The sequence below is a fragment of the Echinops telfairi genome, unplaced genomic scaffold (genome assembly GCF_000313985.2).
Source record: "Echinops telfairi isolate 266 unplaced genomic scaffold, ASM31398v2 ScPeMD7_23;HRSCAF=83, whole genome shotgun sequence".
In the NCBI taxonomy this organism is placed as follows: Eukaryota; Metazoa; Chordata; class Mammalia; order Afrosoricida; family Tenrecidae; genus Echinops; species Echinops telfairi.
The window spans coordinates 21,237,326-21,255,949 of NW_022103920.1; the positions used below are offsets into that span (position 1 = coordinate 21,237,326).

General features: G+C 39.5%; 1 protein-coding gene across 1 annotated transcript; it reads right to left on the minus strand.

Annotated features, from left to right (window-relative positions):
- Positions 1-3,063: 3,063 nt before the first annotated feature.
- Positions 3,064-13,121, minus strand: LOC101663097 (hyaluronidase PH-20-like). Its single transcript, XM_030885283.2, has 3 exons — positions 12,234-13,121; positions 11,643-11,732; positions 3,064-3,729 (listed from the first exon to the last, which is right to left on the minus strand). Exons 1-3 carry the CDS (start codon positions 12,981-12,983, stop codon positions 3,064-3,066), a joined length of 1,506 nt encoding a protein of 501 aa, XP_030741143.2. The 5' UTR covers positions 12,984-13,121.
- Between the last annotated feature and the right edge of the window lie 5,503 nt (positions 13,122-18,624).

The following is an 18,624-nucleotide window of genomic DNA, read 5'->3' on the forward strand; positions in this document are numbered from 1 at the left end:
AAGGGCTGCCCTGTTTACATGCAACAACTGTACATACTCTGCATAACGTGCTACCCTTCCTTGGGCTAAAATATGTGTAGTGGCTAACTGTCACGAAAATAGAAAAACAACAGGTCATCCTCTTAAAGCAGAAATGTTAATCTGCTAGCAATAGTTTCCCTTAACCCAACCACACTCCTCCCCAAAACTGAAGGTAACCATCCATAATCCCATAGTCATGACCAGATAATGAAGCAAGTGTATTCCAACAGGCTAGACTTAACAGACCCTAAAGACCCTGATACAGTGATATTTACTGATGGAAGTGGCTTCATGGACCAAAGATGTCAAGAAGCAGCCTATCCATTGGTAATCCTGAGATATTGGAGGCTGATGCCTTGCTCCACTGAGACTTCTTAGTCTAATAGTCTAAGCCCATATCCATCACAAGAGCTCACTTCTAAGAAAAGGTGAGCATGCAGTCTCTGTACTACATGCACACAAAGCTGTTTAGAAACAAAGGTGACCAACAACACTAAAAGGGAATCAAGCAAGCTCCAGTAATCTTGCAAACCACTAGAGGCAGTCCAAGGACCTACACCGGTGGTTCTCAACCTTCCTAATGCCACAACCCTTTAATACATTCATGTTTGGTAACACACACACACACACACACACACCCGCCACCACCATAAAATTATTTTGGTTGCTACTTCATAACTGTAATTTTGCTACTGTTATGAGTCAGGCGATACCTGTGAAAGGGTCATTTGACCCTGAAAGGGCTCTCGACCCATGGGTTAAGAACCACTGGTCTACATAGTCCAAGGACCCAGGGTATTGAAAGCCAAGACCATAGGCCCTGGGGAACCACCAAGTCGATTTGGTAGCAAAGAGAGCTGCAAGAGCTTCTAGGTCTACAAGCCTTGACTCTGGTCCATAATTTAGAATTAGATGCTTTTGAACCTGAAGACACTCAAGACCTAGAAAAGGGTGTTGAGTGAAGACTGAACAATACCAGAATACCAAGGCTGACTTCTAATGAACCCAAGGAGGATAAATTTGTATCCTGTACAAAACCTGCAGAAAAACTAGAAAACTAGCCCCTAAACAGCTAAAGAGAAAAATCTCAGCTTTCTACGATTGAACGACTGTCATGCGGCCTGGCTTAGAAAACACATTGAGCCCTATGTGACAAGGCTACCTTTCAGTATTTGTGGACACCTTCACAAGATGAGTAGAGGCCTACCCCTGTAGAACTGAAAAGCCAAAGAAGCGTTGAAGGGGCTTCTTAAAGGCGACCATTCCTGAGATGAGGCTGCCTTTAGCTCCCCAGCATGACATTAGGAGTGTGTTTGTTTCAAAAGTTACACAGGACACCGGTCAACTCCTAGAACTCACATGGAAATTTCACTCCTCTTTCCAGTACAATCTACTGGAAAGATGAGGAAGATTAACTACACTCCAAAAACAACTCTAACAAAGCTGTCAAGAAATGTATTAGAACATCAGGGAATTTGCAGTCCCATGGAAAAGTTATTTCTCTTATTAAGATTACAGTCTGTTATTAACTATAGAGACCCCTCCTCACAGTTCTAACCCTTGAAATCGAGTCTTGTCAAAGTCCTGCGGGAACAGCATCTCAGAGATTAACTTCCACCCAAGTGGACCTGACCATTTAATATCTAGAGTCAACTCTTGGGTCCGTAATACCTGAAGGATAAGGGCTCCCCCAGAAGAAGGAGAGAAGGACCTGGCACCCATTGTTGTGGCATCAAGAACTCACCCTATTCCTTTTCTTTGACACAAGACCTAAAGTATTTGTTTAGGAAAGACCAACCAGGAGTTCCTGCTTGTCCCTTTCTTTAGGTTTCAGTCAAGTCCCTTAGATTTTGCAAGCAGTGGGGAAACCTCACTTTGAAGGTTGGGGATACTCTAACCTGACCCTGGGTAGTGTCCAGAACCCAACCAGGGGCACCCATCCTCCGGTAGTGCAGAGGTCCCGGGACCTGCAGGAGGACAACACCCTCTTGGAAAACGAGTCCTATGGCTGATAATGCTTGATCAAGGAACAATGACTTTTCCATTCTCATCAGTGGGGTGACACTCACTGATTCAGGAATGTTCCTTTCTGTAAAATTTTAAAAGGTTTTCCCCACATACATGGCAATCCACTGTGGGGAAGGAATTTGAGGAACCATAACCAGTTATTAGCTGCCCATCCACTTACCTGCAAATGGTGTCTTGTCTATGTCACAAGCAGCAGGGACAGGGGTAAAATGAGCAACTGTTGAATTTGACACTGATCATGCCAATATTAAGGGGCAATATTAAGCCTTATAATGGTTCCAATCTTTCATTCCTTCCCTGAAATCCCTAATTGTGAGGCTGGCTCAGGACCAGACAGTATTCCCTTCTGTTGTGCATAAAGTTACTATGAGTTAGAACTCACTAGACGGCACCTAACAACAAAAACACACTTCAGGTAGAGTAAGGCACTTCAGGATTTTAATTGTTAAAAGAACAGGATTTTCCACTTTAATACATGAACGTTTCTATTATATTTATTATAAAGGCATTTGTTTACTGTAAATTGATTTACTCAAATCTTCACATTTCTCAAAAAAATAAAAGTCTCCAAATGTTGAAGTCTTCTTATCACTGTTTAGAAATCCAAAAATATAGTCGATGGCTCTTAGGTCTATGTATACATTCACAGCATTTAAAATATTTGCTATAAACTCATGGCCATTAGAAAATATAAAACTGATGATCATCTCACAAAACAAATGCCATGTTACATTAATAATCAAGGCTTTACTTGAATTTTCAAAAGCAAAATGCCTTAATAAGGGAATTAATTCTGTACTACAATTTTGAAAATCACAGATTCCAGTCAAGGTTCTTTAGCTGTAAATAATCCCAAGTTTAAATTGATCATGGGCAAATAATCTTTTCTCAAAGTCAAAATGCTTTCTTGACTCAGCTTTGAGTAAAAATCCTATGACAAGTATTCTTTTTACATCACAAATATACATTTCAACTTATAGGCATTTAACAGTTGCCCAAAAGAATCTGAGTTAACTAAATGCTTGAATATAAGAAATTTAAAGACATCAAAACTAAAAGTATATGGATAGCAAATGGAACTAGCATCAAACTTTTACTTGGATTGGTTGTTTCTTTTTCCTTCTTTTCTGTATTGGACACGTTTCCCTCATAAGTATCCTGATTGTCTTCTTGGTCATTGGTTGAGACGGTTGTTGTCCCGGAACAATTGCCCTTGAGACACCCACTGAGATTTGGGTCAGGAACACATGACCACTGGGCAGCCAATGGTTTCTCTTTCTTTCTAAAAGAGTAATAGTTGGATTTTTTATCCACCAAGTTACCTATACAAATATTATTAGCAATGCAAACCTTAATACTGTCTATATCAATATTTTCTATATCATCTGTTAATTTACAAACATAATTGGTGTAGCAACTGCAATTAAATTTTTCAGAAAAATACTTCAGGTCTTCGATGGTGGGTTTCCCATCCACTGTCAACTTTCCATTGTTCCTGGTTTCAATGACAAAGTTATCTGGGTTCAGGTGAAGATAGTCACTTGAATTCCAGTCTTTCCTTCTACATACTCCAACTCCTAGGCAAAGCACTTGGCTGCACATTTTGGCTGCTAACGTGAGGTTGATAATGTAAGGATTCAGGGTAGTCGTCAGGTAATTTGCTAGGATGGTGCAGGCTTGCTGTGAAATGGCAGGGTCAGAAAATCAAGGGACAAGTCAGTTCATACATTAATTCATTCATCGCAATAAGCAACTTTTAAGAAATCAAAACTAAGATGGAGTAAGAAGTTGAAGGTATTTTAATCTTTTCACCTTTGTCAAGTAAATTTAATCCAACTGGTTTATTTGTTTGCAACATTTGTAAGAAAGGGTCATCTGCCATTCCACGACTTTGAATGAGCAGCCCACAGATGGAGGCTTCTGATACTGGGAGCTAGGCCTTCCTCAATCAATCATCATCAGGAGGCGCTGAATGAGGGGTACAATGACTAGGGCACGAGCTCTGAGGCCCATTGTCCTGAGCGGAGTTTCAGCGCTGGGGATTGGAAGCTGTGTAAGTGCGAGGATCTCTGAGTATGTCTAATTCTTAGTTTCCTCTTAGGTGACCTTGGGGAAATTAACCTTGCTAGGATTCAGCTTCATCTGTGAAATAATGTTCATTGTAGCACCTGCCTCACTGGGTTGTTGTATGGATGGGGTGGGGAGGAATTTTATTTATAAAAATTTGCTTGACACCTAAGAATATCATCAATTAGCCATCAATAAATAATAAATAAATGTAAGAAGCATCACATTTGTTAGGCAAGTTTACACTGCATCAGAATCAATGATTTCTAAATGACTAACTCCAAACAACTAAACAATTCAACTGGGTACACTTTATATTATATTTCAAATCATGGGAGAATTTTGACTGCCCAATCACAAGTGCACTTATCTTAAGTGCACTCATAATCTGCTATGAGTGGTGAGTGATTGAAATGATGCAACTTGAGGCTGGAGCATCTTAAAACCTAGGTGCACCAGCCTCTGAAAACATTAATGGTATTCACTTTCTTTCATGATCAACAGTCTTATTGACTGGTGCTAATCCTTCAGCAGACCAGAGGAAGTGGTAGTGATAGGCTGCAAATGTCAAGAAATCTTGACAGTTCCAACTTGAACTTGATTCTCATTACCTTCCTTGAGATAAGGCCAACTGTGCTAAACAAAATAATGTTACCCAAAGATGCCTTCACCCTAATGCCTTCACCCTTAACCTTACTCAGCAAAGGAGAATTTAAAGACATGATATGAGAAAGATGACCCTGAATTCCCTAGGTGAGTTGTTCCAATCACTTGAGTTTTGCAAAAGTAGAATGTTTCTCAGCTGGGTTAGAAAGAGGAAATAGAAGAAAGGAGAGATTCAAATACTGAGAGGGACTCAACTTGCCACGGCCAGCTTTAAAGACAGAAGAAGGATGTCAGTGGCCTCTAAAAGTTGGGATGACTCCCCTGGAAAGGAAAAGAAATGCTGGTTGCCTCTCGGCTGAGAGTCAATGAGGAAATGCAGAATGAGTTGTCACAGCCACAAGGAAATGAATTCTGTCAACCGTATAAACAAGTAAGGGCGGAATGAAACTTTGCCAACACCATGATAGGAACCTGATGAGAGCAATGTTGGACTTCTGACCTGCTGAACTGTGAGGCAACACATTTGGCTTATTTAATTGACTGTTTCTTGTCATTTGTATGGCAGCAATAGAAACTACACTACTCCCCTTCATAGACCTCCAATTACTTTGAATGGTGTCTGAAATAAAACTCTTGCTTTGCCTGGTACACAGCCAAATATGGTGTCAAGCTCCCTTTTATTGGCACAGCTCTCCTTGCCTCCTCTACCTCAGACACAGTGATTGCCTCCAGACTGCAGCCCATTCATGTCCCACGGTAGGGCCCTTACACGACTGTTCCCACGAGTTGGGATGCTCTCTTCTGACCTTGAGCAGCCCTCTTCTCCAGTTTATCATTCAAATCTCATCTTTAATTAGACAATAAACAGATACTTTTCCTATTCACGCTCCTGTGTCTTCATATACGCTCACGCTCATGTCTCTCTATTTTAATTCTCTACATTAGCAGTTATTATGCCAAGTATTTTTTCCTTGGGTGTCTTGTCTGTATCCTTCCATGAAAACACAAACTGCATCAATATTTTTCAACAGTAGCATGAATATATGAGAATGACAGCAGATTGCAGCTGCCCTCCTCAGCTCTATGGCAGTAAGAGGAGTAAAAACATGAGAATCGTTGGAGACTCATTAGCCTGTATAAGACGTGGTCTATGGAAAGAACTAACAACTGACTCTACACAAGATAAGGCCTGCTTACAGCTTGTCCTGGTGTCCATCTTGCAAGTGTTACTACTATGGTCAGTGCCCACCTGACATCAGTGTAAGAGTAATTGGAAAATGAGTGCACTACCATTACATGAGATGATACTATGGTGTGGAGTAACACACACCATGATACAGTATTTTCACTCTGCAGATTCATCAGCAGTAAATAGCCATAGGAGCATACATAATAATAATAAATCTGAACAAAATAATTAAGCGATAGTTTCAGTATGCATTACCATTGTTTTGAATTTAAATTATAAAGATTTTATAATTTAATGTTTTATAGTGGCTATGTTTAACAATTAGTTCAACAAGTCCTGAGAACTTAACAATTAGTTATTTCATGGTGGAACCAGTTGCAGCTGACACTAGCACATTTCTGGATAGAGTGGAACGGAGGAAATAGTTTGCTTACTTTTATAAACAATTGTTTTAGGTTAATTGCAGTCCTTGCCAGTAAACCTGCAATACCTGTTTTCAAATTGTCAGCAAAACACAGAAACATGACAAATGATCCGTGACTCTATTGATTACAAGTAACATAGAAAAAAGGCAGAAATTATGATATGACTAGCATTTAGAATGACTATAAGCTCAGACGTTTATTGAATAGAGTCCCAAAAGGAACAACTCCAAGTGGAAAATAAAAATAAACATTGGAAGACTGCCTCTGGATAGCTGCTAAAGATGACCTGCAAGTCCCTGTGATGTGACTCTCAGACTACAGTGCCTTAAAAAAAGAAACTGGATCCATATAATACTCTCCATCATCCCAGCCATTGGAGGAATCCCTAACGCAATCTACACAAGCATAAAGGTGGAGTTCTCAAATTAAAAAATAGAAAAGTGATATGGAAAATATATATTTACTTCCCTCATCGGGCTAATAGGACCCCGAGAAAGAAGTTTATGGATTTTAGAAAACAAACAAATTTATGGGTATAGGAGAAGCTAGTTGTTGTTAAATAATGTCTGATAGAAAACATTTCTTTGCTCTGTAGTTATATTTCCGGTCATTTCTCATTATTGGTGATCAAACCAAACCATAGTATAGTACCAGATAGGCATGGCGTGTTCAGATCACCTTCAAAGATTTCACAAAGGTAATTTCTGTGAAGTTCTTTGAATGGCTGGAGCCCTGGGGTTTGCACTGATTTAGCACCGTCGTGTTAACCAAATGTCAGTGCTGAGAGTCTGTTACCATAAAGATAGACAGCCTGGGAAACCTAATAGGGAAGTTTCACTCCATCCCATAAACTGAAAAACTCACTGCCATAAGATCAGTGTTGGTCCAGAAGGGCCCTGGAGGACAGGGAAGAACTGTCCCTGTGAGTTTCCAAAACTGTAGCTGTGCTTTGTTTCATTGGCGCATAATCCAAATATCACACAATTTAATAGTTCAATCATATGAAGAAGTTACCCAGTCATTACCATAATCAATTTCAGAGCATTTTCTTTTTGTGTGTGCTCATTGTTATCAGCTCCCCATTTCTCCACAACCTCCCCTGCCTTACCCACCAGAAACCATTAACTCATTGCGATCTCTATAGATTTACTATCTTGGATTTCATATACAGAAAAAAGGCTAACTTTATTTTTAAAATTAAAATTAATTCAATTTAATTTTAAAAGCACATATATTTTGTCATTTTTCTATTTTTCTCTTATATTTTTTAACTTATATTCAATGAAATTGCTACTGGTGAAGCCAAATCATTAAAGAGTGTGCATGTAAAATAGTTTGCCTAATAATTAGCTTTCCAGTTGGGGGCTATGTTTTGTTTTGTCAGACTATAACTCTTTACAGGAGTTCTTCTCGCATGGTGTGGCTGGTGGTTTTGACATGCTGACCTTGATGTAAAAAGCCAGACACCTAAACACTACACCAGCAGGGCTACTCACTCTGTCCTTTAAATGCTTTAAATTGGGATGGTTTTTAATTTCAAATGAAGAAAGAATATAGGCTATTCTATCTGAAGGATAAGAGGCTCATCAAGGTGTCTTCTGGACTTGGACTTTGAGTAGAAATTCTATTCTCTATAAATCCCATGATAGAACCCTGGACAAGGAGCATCACTAAACATCTTCACTAGCCCAGGAGTCACTACTGTTTCCACACCCACTGGAGGAAGAAAAGTTCAACTCCAATTCAGTGCTGTCCATGTCACAGATTTACTCTTGCATTGTGTAGAAGAAGAGAAGCTAAGAGTGGAGAAAATCTGATGATGCGAATTATATAAGGTCAAAATAAAGGAGGAAAGGAAAGTGTTGGGTCATAATCATGAAAGGCCTCTCATGCTAATTACATGTATCAGGAGAGAATGGATACAGTTCAAATAAATACATATTTTTAATGTTATTCTTAATTTTAATTTATTTTTTATTTAAAAATCATTTTATTGGGGAGAATGAATACAGTTCAAATAAATATATATATTTTAATATTAGTCTAAGTTTTTTACTTAATTTAATTTTTATTTAAAATCATTTTCTTCTGGGCTCTAACAGCTCTCATACAATCCACACATCAATTGTATCAAGCACATCTGTACACATGTTGTCATCATCACCTCTAAAACTCCTTCCACTTGAGCCCTTGCTGTCAGCTGCTCTTTTTTCCCTCCCTCCTGATAGAGTTCATATTACACGGAATGAAATGAGCATTGTTTTCTAATAGAGTTTATTTATAGTTTTATTTAGAAGAGATACTACAATATGAAGGGAAGAAAAGTCGTGGTTGTGTTCCTTTCCCGTAGGAAATCTTTGAACAACGTAGCATTTATTTCGAACAATTTTTAACACCTAAATCCTGATTTCCCACTCCCCACAATGCCCATCAAAATGATTTTTCCTCGTCTCTCCTATCCTAATGGTAGTATCTTTAAATGTAAAGACCAGGAGTCATCTGAGCCACTCCTCCAATCCCATCCCATAATAAATCCCCCAGCTCTATTGCCAGATAATATTCAAAATCCAAACCCTCTTCTGTATTTTCACCAATAACCCTGTGCTCCAAGATATCACTGTTGGTTTCTCTCTGTTCCCATTCTTGCCCTTTTGCAATCTATTCTCTACTCATCTAAGTGATCCTAAAATCATTATGAAGTACAGCCACTCTTAGGCCCAAACCACTAGTTAGTAGCTTCTCATGAGAAAATGCCACATTGTGGCCTATGAAGGTCTGTAGTTGATCCTCTGCCCTCACTGCCCATTCTCCTTACTGCCCGCTCCTGAGCGGCATCCCAGTCACAAGGATCTTCTCACTCTTTCTTGAAAATGCCCTGCAATATTGCAGTGGCCAGGAAGGGCATTGTGTTCACAGTCCCCCCATGTACCCAAGAGACTTGTTCCCATATTTCCTTAAGATATTTGCTAAAGAGAGAGACGGTCTATGACCTATCACATCAGAACAGCTCCATCCTACCATTCACCATCCAGTCTACATTGCTTCGTTGATCCTCAACGTACTCATTACTCCTGGCATATTACATCCATATATTCCAATTATGAGAATGGCCGTTCACAGCAAAAGAACTTTGTTTTTCTCATCAATACATGTTGGCTGCCAGTATATGAAATCCAAGATAGGTAACTCAATAGAAACAATACTGAATTAAAGATTCACTGTGGCAAGGGATGGGGTGTTGCTGTAGCTCTGGTGGTGTAGTAATTATGCAATAGGCTTCTACCCTAATGATTGGCAGTTCAAAACCACCAGGAGCTCTGTGGGAGAAAACTGGGCTTTCTACTCCCATAAACAGTTATCATGTCAGAAACCCAAAAAAGGAGTCACTATGAGTTAACTTCGAGTTGATGGGAGTGAGAGTGGGTGTGGATGGGGAGGTTCGAGGGAAATGGGGAGCCAATAACAATACAATAAAGAAAAAACACCCTAGAACATATTGTAGTGCAGGTTATGCAACACTCTTGACTATCACTGAATTATTGAAGTATATGATATGTGAATTACATGCCAATAAAACCATTGAAAAGACATCAAGGAAAGAAAAAAATGCTACAATATCATGGAAACCTTTATTATTTTTTTAAACTCAAAATGGAAATCTGTTGTTTCTTGACATATCCTCCACATAGGTTTATACACTTCTGGAGGCAGTATTTGCATCTATCTAAATCTTCCCCCCAAAGAATGGGGCACTCTTTGAATTATGGACTACATTAAATGGACTGTTTTTGCATTCAAAAAGGGGTCAAATTGTCATGTTCCTTTGGGATATTCTTTCAGATGGGGAAATAAAAGAAGGCGGAAGGGGCAAGGTCAGGACTCTGGAGTGGAAGGGGTAAGATTTCTCAACAAATATGTGTAGCATCTCCCTGGGTAGCCCTTGCAAGTGCATTGTCACCTGGAGGAGGGGGAATTCCTCAGTACAACTTGCCTTTCCTTTTTATCACCAATGCATCTTTTGATTTTCTTCAAACATATTCAAAATAAGCCCTAATTTTTACCCTATTTCCTTTGACAAAATCTACCAATATTACACCCTCTGGCGTCTCAGAAAACACTTGGCCTACTTTCTGAGCTTAAGCCTATGCATTGAATTACTTGGTCTAGCAGCCTATTTCCTTTGTAACCAGTTTTGATTGGACATTTTTTTGTAAGCCATGCCATTGAGAATAACACCAGTGTATTATCAAGAGAACTTGTACATGATCATCCACTGATTGCAGAAAAATATTTAAATTTTATTTTGAATAAATCTATGTATATATGAACTAGAACCCAATACTTTTTTGCTAACCTAGTAAGCCAGAAAGGAGCAAACCTTTCATGAAAGGACCAGATAGTGAATAGTTTAGGCCTTGATTCCCATGTAGTCTTTGGTCTAATTTCTCAATGTTGTCTTTTAATGCAACCGTACTGATACTTTTTGACTTGCCCTCATATTCCCTACATAAAGGAGCATGGATATGGTCCAAGGAAATTTGATTGATAGAAAATGAAATCTAACTTTGGCACAATTTTCAATGATGAAATACCAATCTATTCGTTTTAACCCATTTTAAAATACAAAAGTCATTCTTCGCACACAACTGTGCACATCAGGCGGTTGGCAGATGAGGTCCAGCAGTGAACAGTCAGTGAATGACCAAAAGAATGATTATCTGAGACCGAGGTTCAATAAATAGTCATGGAGTGATGAGAAAATAAGTGAATACCCATTGACTTGGAGAGTTATTTTGAGCATAAAAACCAACCAATATTACGCCAAAAGGTAAAGATTGTAGTTTTGTATTTTTCTTCTTCCTGAGCAGAGGATTTCAATTAATCTCACTATATTGCTGTTCTGTCTCAGGAAGGCTAGGACAATCTTCTCTGCCTTAACACATTACCACAGCAATGCAAGTTTTTTTCACTCAATTGATATTAATTGAGCATCTCCTACTGTATGCCAACATGGTACTTACGCAATACCATAAAAAAAATGAGATTTAGAAAAACAGAAAACAGGAAGCCTATGAAGCCTATTCTAAATTATGGAGATCCCCTGTGTGTCAGAATTGAGCGATGCTCCCTAAAGTTTCTAAGAGCCGGATTTGTTGGAAGAAGCTTGCTAAGTCTTTCTTCCAAGACACCTGTGACTGCACTTACGCATACCCGTTGACCCAATAACCACTAAACCACCTGCAGCAATGCTCAAGGGTCTTAAGCGTTTATGTGTTTTTTATCTTTTTCCCATCAATCCAACTTACCGCGTTTCGACTTAAATTGACACTTGCCCAGAAAATGATACCGGAGACACCCAAAGCAACACTTTCACCAAGTGTGTTCACAAGATCATACTGGCAAAAGAAATACAAACAGTTAACAGATAACAATAAAATGGTATCAAATGCAGAAACACCAAAGCAAGCATTTTTTATCCCAAATGGAAGTTCAGTAACATGAAGCAAGTGTGTTGATCCGAGAATCCTAATTCAATGATTCCCCTAGTTTACTGCTGCTCCTAACACAGCGAATGTTCCATGATAACAAAAACACACTCTATATTGCGGTCTTAAGGACTATGGATGAAAGTGGTGGGGGGGGGGGGAGGGGTGGTGGTGGTGGTGGTGGTGGTGGTGAGAAAGGTTAAGTTAATATATTACCTCTGCTCCCTACTTTGCCACAGTTGCTAAGCTTTTCTGATAACATAAAAAATACAGAGCTCAAAAAAACAAACTAAATACAAAAAGCTTAATTTTTTCTCCTTTCAAAAATCAGGCTAGATTCCATTCACCATTACTTGTGGACACTATTGTATACCACACCCATACCTACATACACATCCTTGATTGGCTTACCTGAGAATGGTATTTGAAAGGCACATCAGTAAAAACTGGGCGGGCATAAAAATAAATTGGAACAGGGTTTTTGGGGTCTCTTAAAGCAGCAAGCCTAAGAGCTTCCTGAACACGGTTCCGGACAAAGAGTGCAGCGAGGGGTGTAGAACTGAGGCGAGAGTGCAAATAGATATTTGGGAAAAGGGCGGTGCTTTCCTTCCACAACCAGAAGAGCTGGTCGTTTCTCTTCTTTTCTATCTCAAAGCAACTTCCGTCATAACCAGGTCTCGTGTAAACATGGTTATAACACTCAGGGAAAAGATAATAACCCCATAGATATTGTGGACGAAGTCGTTTTGCCAAATTAAAAGTCTCAAGAAAAAAAGTCCTTCCTGCCCTTTCAAAATCTTGTTTGGCCACCTTGGTGGCCTCAGAGATACTGAGATGTGCATTTTGTTGATGTACCAGCTCAGTAGATAAATCCCTGTAGCTGTTTTTTGGCTTCCAGTTCCTATCCCAGAGGGGCCTCCAATCCTCCCAGTCAATGACAGCCAAGCCTGTCTGGTGTGCTCGCACAGTAGAGACAATGTCTTTCATGGCTTTGGTCAAATGATCTTTTAAATTTCCCAACTGGGGGATGCCGCCATTCTCAGACACGCCTGTTTTTTCATTTATGAAAGGGTAGAGGCCAAGCTTAGTAGCATAAAATATTACAAGCCTTTGCCCAGTTTTCTGTATTCTTGGGCTTCCTATTAGGGAAAAGAGTTTCATATCTAGGGGCACATTATATCTATCAATGCAAAATTCTATGGGAGAATTCCAGGCCCAGAGAAAAGGATCATTGGAGAATATATTTGGTGCTGCACATTGGAGAGTCAGGCAGTATGGGAGCAGAAGGAACACAAGCACTGCCTGGAATGCTCCCCCGCACCCCACCTTCCCAGAGGAGACGAGTGTGATCCCCAACACTCCCATTTTAATAAGTGATCACGGGAAGCACTCTTGTTCCCGCAGCCTTGGTTTGCCAATATTCGGTGCAGGATAGAAACGTGGAACACGATGAAGTCACACTGATGGATTTGGAGGCAAAAATACTACTTTTAAACATGTCTTCTTGTTCCATATCTTGGGAATATTTTGCAAGTTGCTTCATCTGTAACTGAAAATATAAATAGAGAAGTTATTAGTACACTGAATTTCTATATAAAAGATACCTCACTTTATCTACTTTTCCATTTTAAGTGCAAGGTATTGGATTTTGGAAAATCAGGGCCTACAACTATGTTTGAATCAATAATATTATTTCTCCCTAAAAATTCCATAATGACTAACAATTTTTTCTTCTCAAATTGCCATTGTACCTGCAAAAACGAAAATGCAAGTATTTTTACTTTTGCTTCCTAGGTGAACAAAACCCTGTACCCAGCTCTTAGTCAAGCCTGTGAAATTAAAATAAATCCCTAGTATGACCTCTTATTCTTGCTTGTTGCTTCTTGAAAGACCACTTTCTAATGCTCTTATGAATCTTAACCACCACTTGTCTGTCAATTTGTTGTACTGAGGTGATGTGTATGTTGCTGTAGTGCTAGAAGCTATGTCACCGTACTCCAAATACCAGCACAGTCACCCAAAGTGAACAGGTTTCAGCAAACCTTCCAGACAAAGAACAAGAACAGGCTGTCCACCCATGAGGGATGAGCCACCAAAACCTTATGAACAGCAGGAAAGCATTGGCAGATACAGTGCCAGAAGATGGAACCCTCCATTTGGAAGGCACTGAAAATACGACTGAGGAAGAGCTGCCTCCTCAAAACAGAGTTTACCATCATGACATGAGTGGACGAAGCTTTGAGACCTTCATTTACTAATAGAGCACATCTCAAAATGGATGAATCCTTTGCAAATATGCATTCATAATCAGAAAATATTATAAACGATGTCTCCTAGAAAGCATTTCCTTTCCTTTTTCTTTTTAGTTGTTGTTTGTTTTGCTTTTAAGAGGGACTGGGAAGGGAAAACCATCATTGCTTTTTTTTTTTCTGCCTCTGAAATTTGTGTATAATTCTTCACAATTCTTGCATGAACTGCAAGTTAGATACCACACTGTTAGTTTCCCCTTCATCAGCTCTGACAGCAAGTTTAGATTCAGTACTGAAGCAGCTCTGTGGAAATGCTTTCTTAAAAATAGCCCCGGGTTGTGTTCTAGAGTGCCGACCATCAGGGCACTGATGCCTTTTTCTCAGGCCTCACTTCCTCACTGTTCACTCTGTGACCTGAGAATATTGACCTATGCAAAGGTCTACCTCAGCTCTGAGGATGGGTGTGCACTGGGGACACAACTGTTTCTTCCATATGAGCAACAGGAAATTCCTGTACCTAGGAACAAATTTCACGATAGAATTCTGCCAAAAATAAGCCAAACATTTCTTGAATTCACCCAATGCTCCTACGAAGGGACAAGATAAATGCCCTTTGAAACAGTGCTCCATTAGATTATGCCATATTAGACTTTCATGTGTACAGTTAATATTAGAATTTTACTACTTCATATTTCCACTGAAAAAAGTTGGTTCTGGCTTAGCTTAATAATGAAAGCATGAAGTTAGACCTTTTGATAGTCTTTTCCAAGACAGATTATGTTGTCCTTTTGGTTGTTATAAAATGGAAAATTATAGCCTATTTTGTGGTGCTGTTAAAATGTCCCGAGTCTAGGATAAAGTATTAAATGATGTATCATTTAGCATTCGTAATGATTAAAATCATTTACGAAGAGTCAACAGATTTACATGTTGTCACTTGATGAGAAAACTAGAACCTTTCTTTTTAATTACATTAGTAGTCATAGAGATCTGTGTGAAAGTACAATAAGAATTTTACTGTTCTAGCAAGGAATAGAACCTCAGTGACATAGTGGCTGGGTTGGACAGCTAACCACAAGGGGCACTTCTACTTATAAGGTCAATATGAGTCAGAATGGACTCTGTGGCCAAGGGTTTTCAACCAGAAACACGTTCCGTTTCCTGAGCAAGTTCTATACTCATGTTCATCCCTTAAAAAAGAAATGGCCCTAAAGATCACACTGTAGTGTGGTTAGGTGCTACCGAGTCCATTTCAGCTCACAGCAAATCCATGTGGCAGAGTGCAACTCCCCATAGGGTTTGCTTGGCTACAATCTTCACAGAAGCAGATGACCATTCTTCGGTTCCACCTGCCAATCTTTGCGTTAGTATCCAAGTGCTTAACCCTTTCACCACCAAACTCATAGAAGAGAACACCTTAGTCAGGATAAAATGAAATGAAAGAAACAACTAGTGTCTTATCTGTTTATGATAATGATTTCCCTCTAATGTCAATAACACTGCTTTTCATAGTTTAAGACCTCATGAACTTCCTTACTCAGAACCTAGAAAACATTGGCTTCAAATAATATTGGGAATGCAACTCAAACATCAAACTCACTTTCGTCCAGTTGAAGCTAAAATTTCAAGGTAGCAGAGTTCTGTGTTTCTTGCTTTGTATTTGACTCACCTCTGCAGGGTGCATTAGGTTGTCATTTCAACCCAAAGACAGACTTCTACCTCCAGTTATCAGTTAGAGTGAATGCAAAGGCTCAAGGTTTGTATAAACTTTTAAAGAGTTTAGCATAATATTCCCCAAGCACAAATCTGTGTGAAATTTTTTCTCTAAAAAGCTTATATAATTTCCATACAAGATAAAAGTTGGTCACCAAAACTTTTCTAAGAAATGTCTTCTTACACTGTGATATTTTATAAGTAATATTAACAGAAATAGATACCATATACTTGATGTCCAAGAGAAGTTGATAACATTTTGAGTAGTATGCCAATTCCTCTCCCCTTCTTCTTCTTTTGCTAATCTTATGGTTATCACAATCATTGTCTTTTCTTCCATCTTTATCTCTCTCTTATCTTTATCTTAGCATTGTCAGTGTGCACCCAAAGGAGACTTCTGGCATAGGTCAGAGTGCTTCATGTTAAAAGAGGTGTTAATTCGTCATCTGTGTTTTTAATTGTTATTATGAGCCCTTTTTTTGTTTTTGGTTTGTACAGTCAAGTTGCTTCCATCACATGGTAAACCTATTCAACAAAATTGAAAGAAAAAACTGACAGTCCGAACCTCCCCGTGGGGTTTTCCAGGCTGTAATCCATGGGAGCAGATCTCCAGGATTTCTTCCACAGTGGTGGCTTTACACCACTGACCTTTTGGCCAACAATTGTGTTGTCTGCTTGTGTTTCCCAAAGCAGGCATTATTAAATAGCACAAAAACTAATCACCAAAAAGAAGGACTTAAAGGGTAGCACGTTACATTGTTTCTAATACTGTTTTACACACACTCACAACAGGCTCTGTATTAGAAAGGAACCCTGGGTACTTACTTGGAAGTAAGAATGTAAGGAGGTCAGAAATGGTTCCAGACCACATAATGGCACTGTAACATTTAACCTGTTGGTTGAGAAAAGGCTGCTCTTGCCTGGTCAATTAATTACAGGAATCTTTTGAGGTGTGTCAAAGAAATAAAGATCTCATGTTTGCTTGGGAGCAAAACCAAGATTCGTTGTAGAACAGAAAACACAGGTTAACATATATCTTGAAGGTACAAAGCATTTCTGCCTTCTGGAGAGGGAGAAGCACCAATATACAAAGATTTCAGGAACCTCTAAGCAAAAGTTTGGATTGGATCTTATTTTCAGAAAAACCCAACCCAACAGGGACATGTAACAAAAGTGGGACGATCTCCTCAGCAAATATTGGAGAAGTCCCAACAGGAGAGAATCCTGAGCTCCCTGGAATTTAGGGAAAGAGCATAAAAGCTAAGTACACCAATCCTCTTATTTCTCTTTACATTGGAAATCAGGAAAGAAGGCCCATTGTTTCTGCCCCACCCCCTTCACCACTGAGCAGTTCCCAGTACCACTTCAGAGCCATTCCTCCCCAAAGCATGAGCCAGTCCTTGTCAGCCACGTTTCAACTCACCCAGGCAAATCCCTCATCTGGTTGGCCCCTGGGGGCTCTGCACAGATAGCAGACCTCCTGGGCAACTTGGAATGGACATCCTCACTACCGAAGTAATGCTTTTCACCACTTAAACATTTTTCTCCTTTACTTCCTCATTCCTCAGCATCCCTTACCCCCCAATAAAAAAGCATTTCCCCTTCTTTTTCTCAGGAGACATGTGACCATATTACCCCCACCAAAGAAGCAGGAATCCCCACCAAACTATACTTTCTGTTTTCACTCTTTGAGGCTTTTAAAAATTATTATTAATAATTTTATTTGGGGCTCTTGCAGCTCTTATAACAATCCATACATCAATTGCACTCTTTAGTTTTAATATTCTTTTAATCTATATTCTCTTTTGATTCTCAGTTCCTCTTTCCCCTACCCCTATGTAGATAAACAAGCCTCCCAGGCTGACACAGGTAATAAACACTCACCCCAAACAGGTTTTTGTTGGTTCAGACTTTTCTCTCTTCCCATAAGGCCACAGACCCACTCATTTCACACAGCCATAGCAACAGATCTCTATACCGCCACCCAATTTAAGCCCCCAACTAGTGTTTGTACTCCTTATATTCCATGCACATATAAAAATCTCCCTCTTTATCTTTGTTCTTTCCTCCTTTCTTGCCTTTTCCTTCCCCTCTTTTCCTTATCTCTTAAAGCACAAGTGTATTAGAACTTAAATTCTGAATGCTCCATTTTGCAAAAGTATGTGGATTACAGTTACAGCCTACAAACCATTTGCAAGATCCCCAAACAGATTAAGCCTCCATCGAATTCTTTCTGATCATTAATCAAGTTGTAGATAATCTTGCCCTCAAGCACAGTACCTTGGAAAGTGCATTTCCTCCACCCACTCTTGCCAGCCCAGGGAGAGGAAGTCTCTCTCTTACGGATATGATGAAGACCACTATATCAGGAAATGCATAGGAGATCATATAGTTAGAGTGTTAGGTGCTGTGGTAGTTATATAATTTCATGTCAACTTGATAAATAGGTCTAAGGGTGGAATCTAGCCTGTCAATCAGGTCACACAGGCTGATGATGTATCCTTGTGGGTATGGCTTTCTCATGTGGATTCTGGGAACTTCCTCTGTCTCTCCCTAGAGCAGGGCTACACTCTCTCTCTGCTTCACCTTCCTATGGAGGAGCCACACTCAGAGTGCCGGAGGAGCCAGTGCTGAGATGTTTCCACCAGCATTGGATCCACAAGACTTCCACAGCGGCCTGCGGTCATCCTGCGTGCAGTATCATTGCATGTGCTGCGTGAGTTTGAACACAAATTTAGGGACTAGTTATATTTGAGGATGGGGAAATAGATCTATGTGCCTATATTTATAGGTTTAGTATTAAGGTAGCAGAAGGACATTGGGCCTCCACTCAAGTACTC

Excerpts from the sequence above, each read along its gene's own strand:
- LOC101663097 (XM_030885283.2), bottom strand. The coding sequence starts at position 12,983 with ATGAAACTCTTTTCCCTAATAGGAAGCCCAAGAATACAGAAAACTGGG. Across the intron at positions 11,733-12,233 it reads CTTTCAAATACCATTCTCAG|TATGATCTTGTGAACACACT; the intron begins GTAAGCCAATCA and ends TTCTTTTGCCAG. Across the intron at positions 3,730-11,642 it reads TCAATTTAAGTCGAAACGCG|CAAGCCTGCACCATCCTAGC; the intron begins GTAAGTTGGATT and ends GCCATTTCACAG.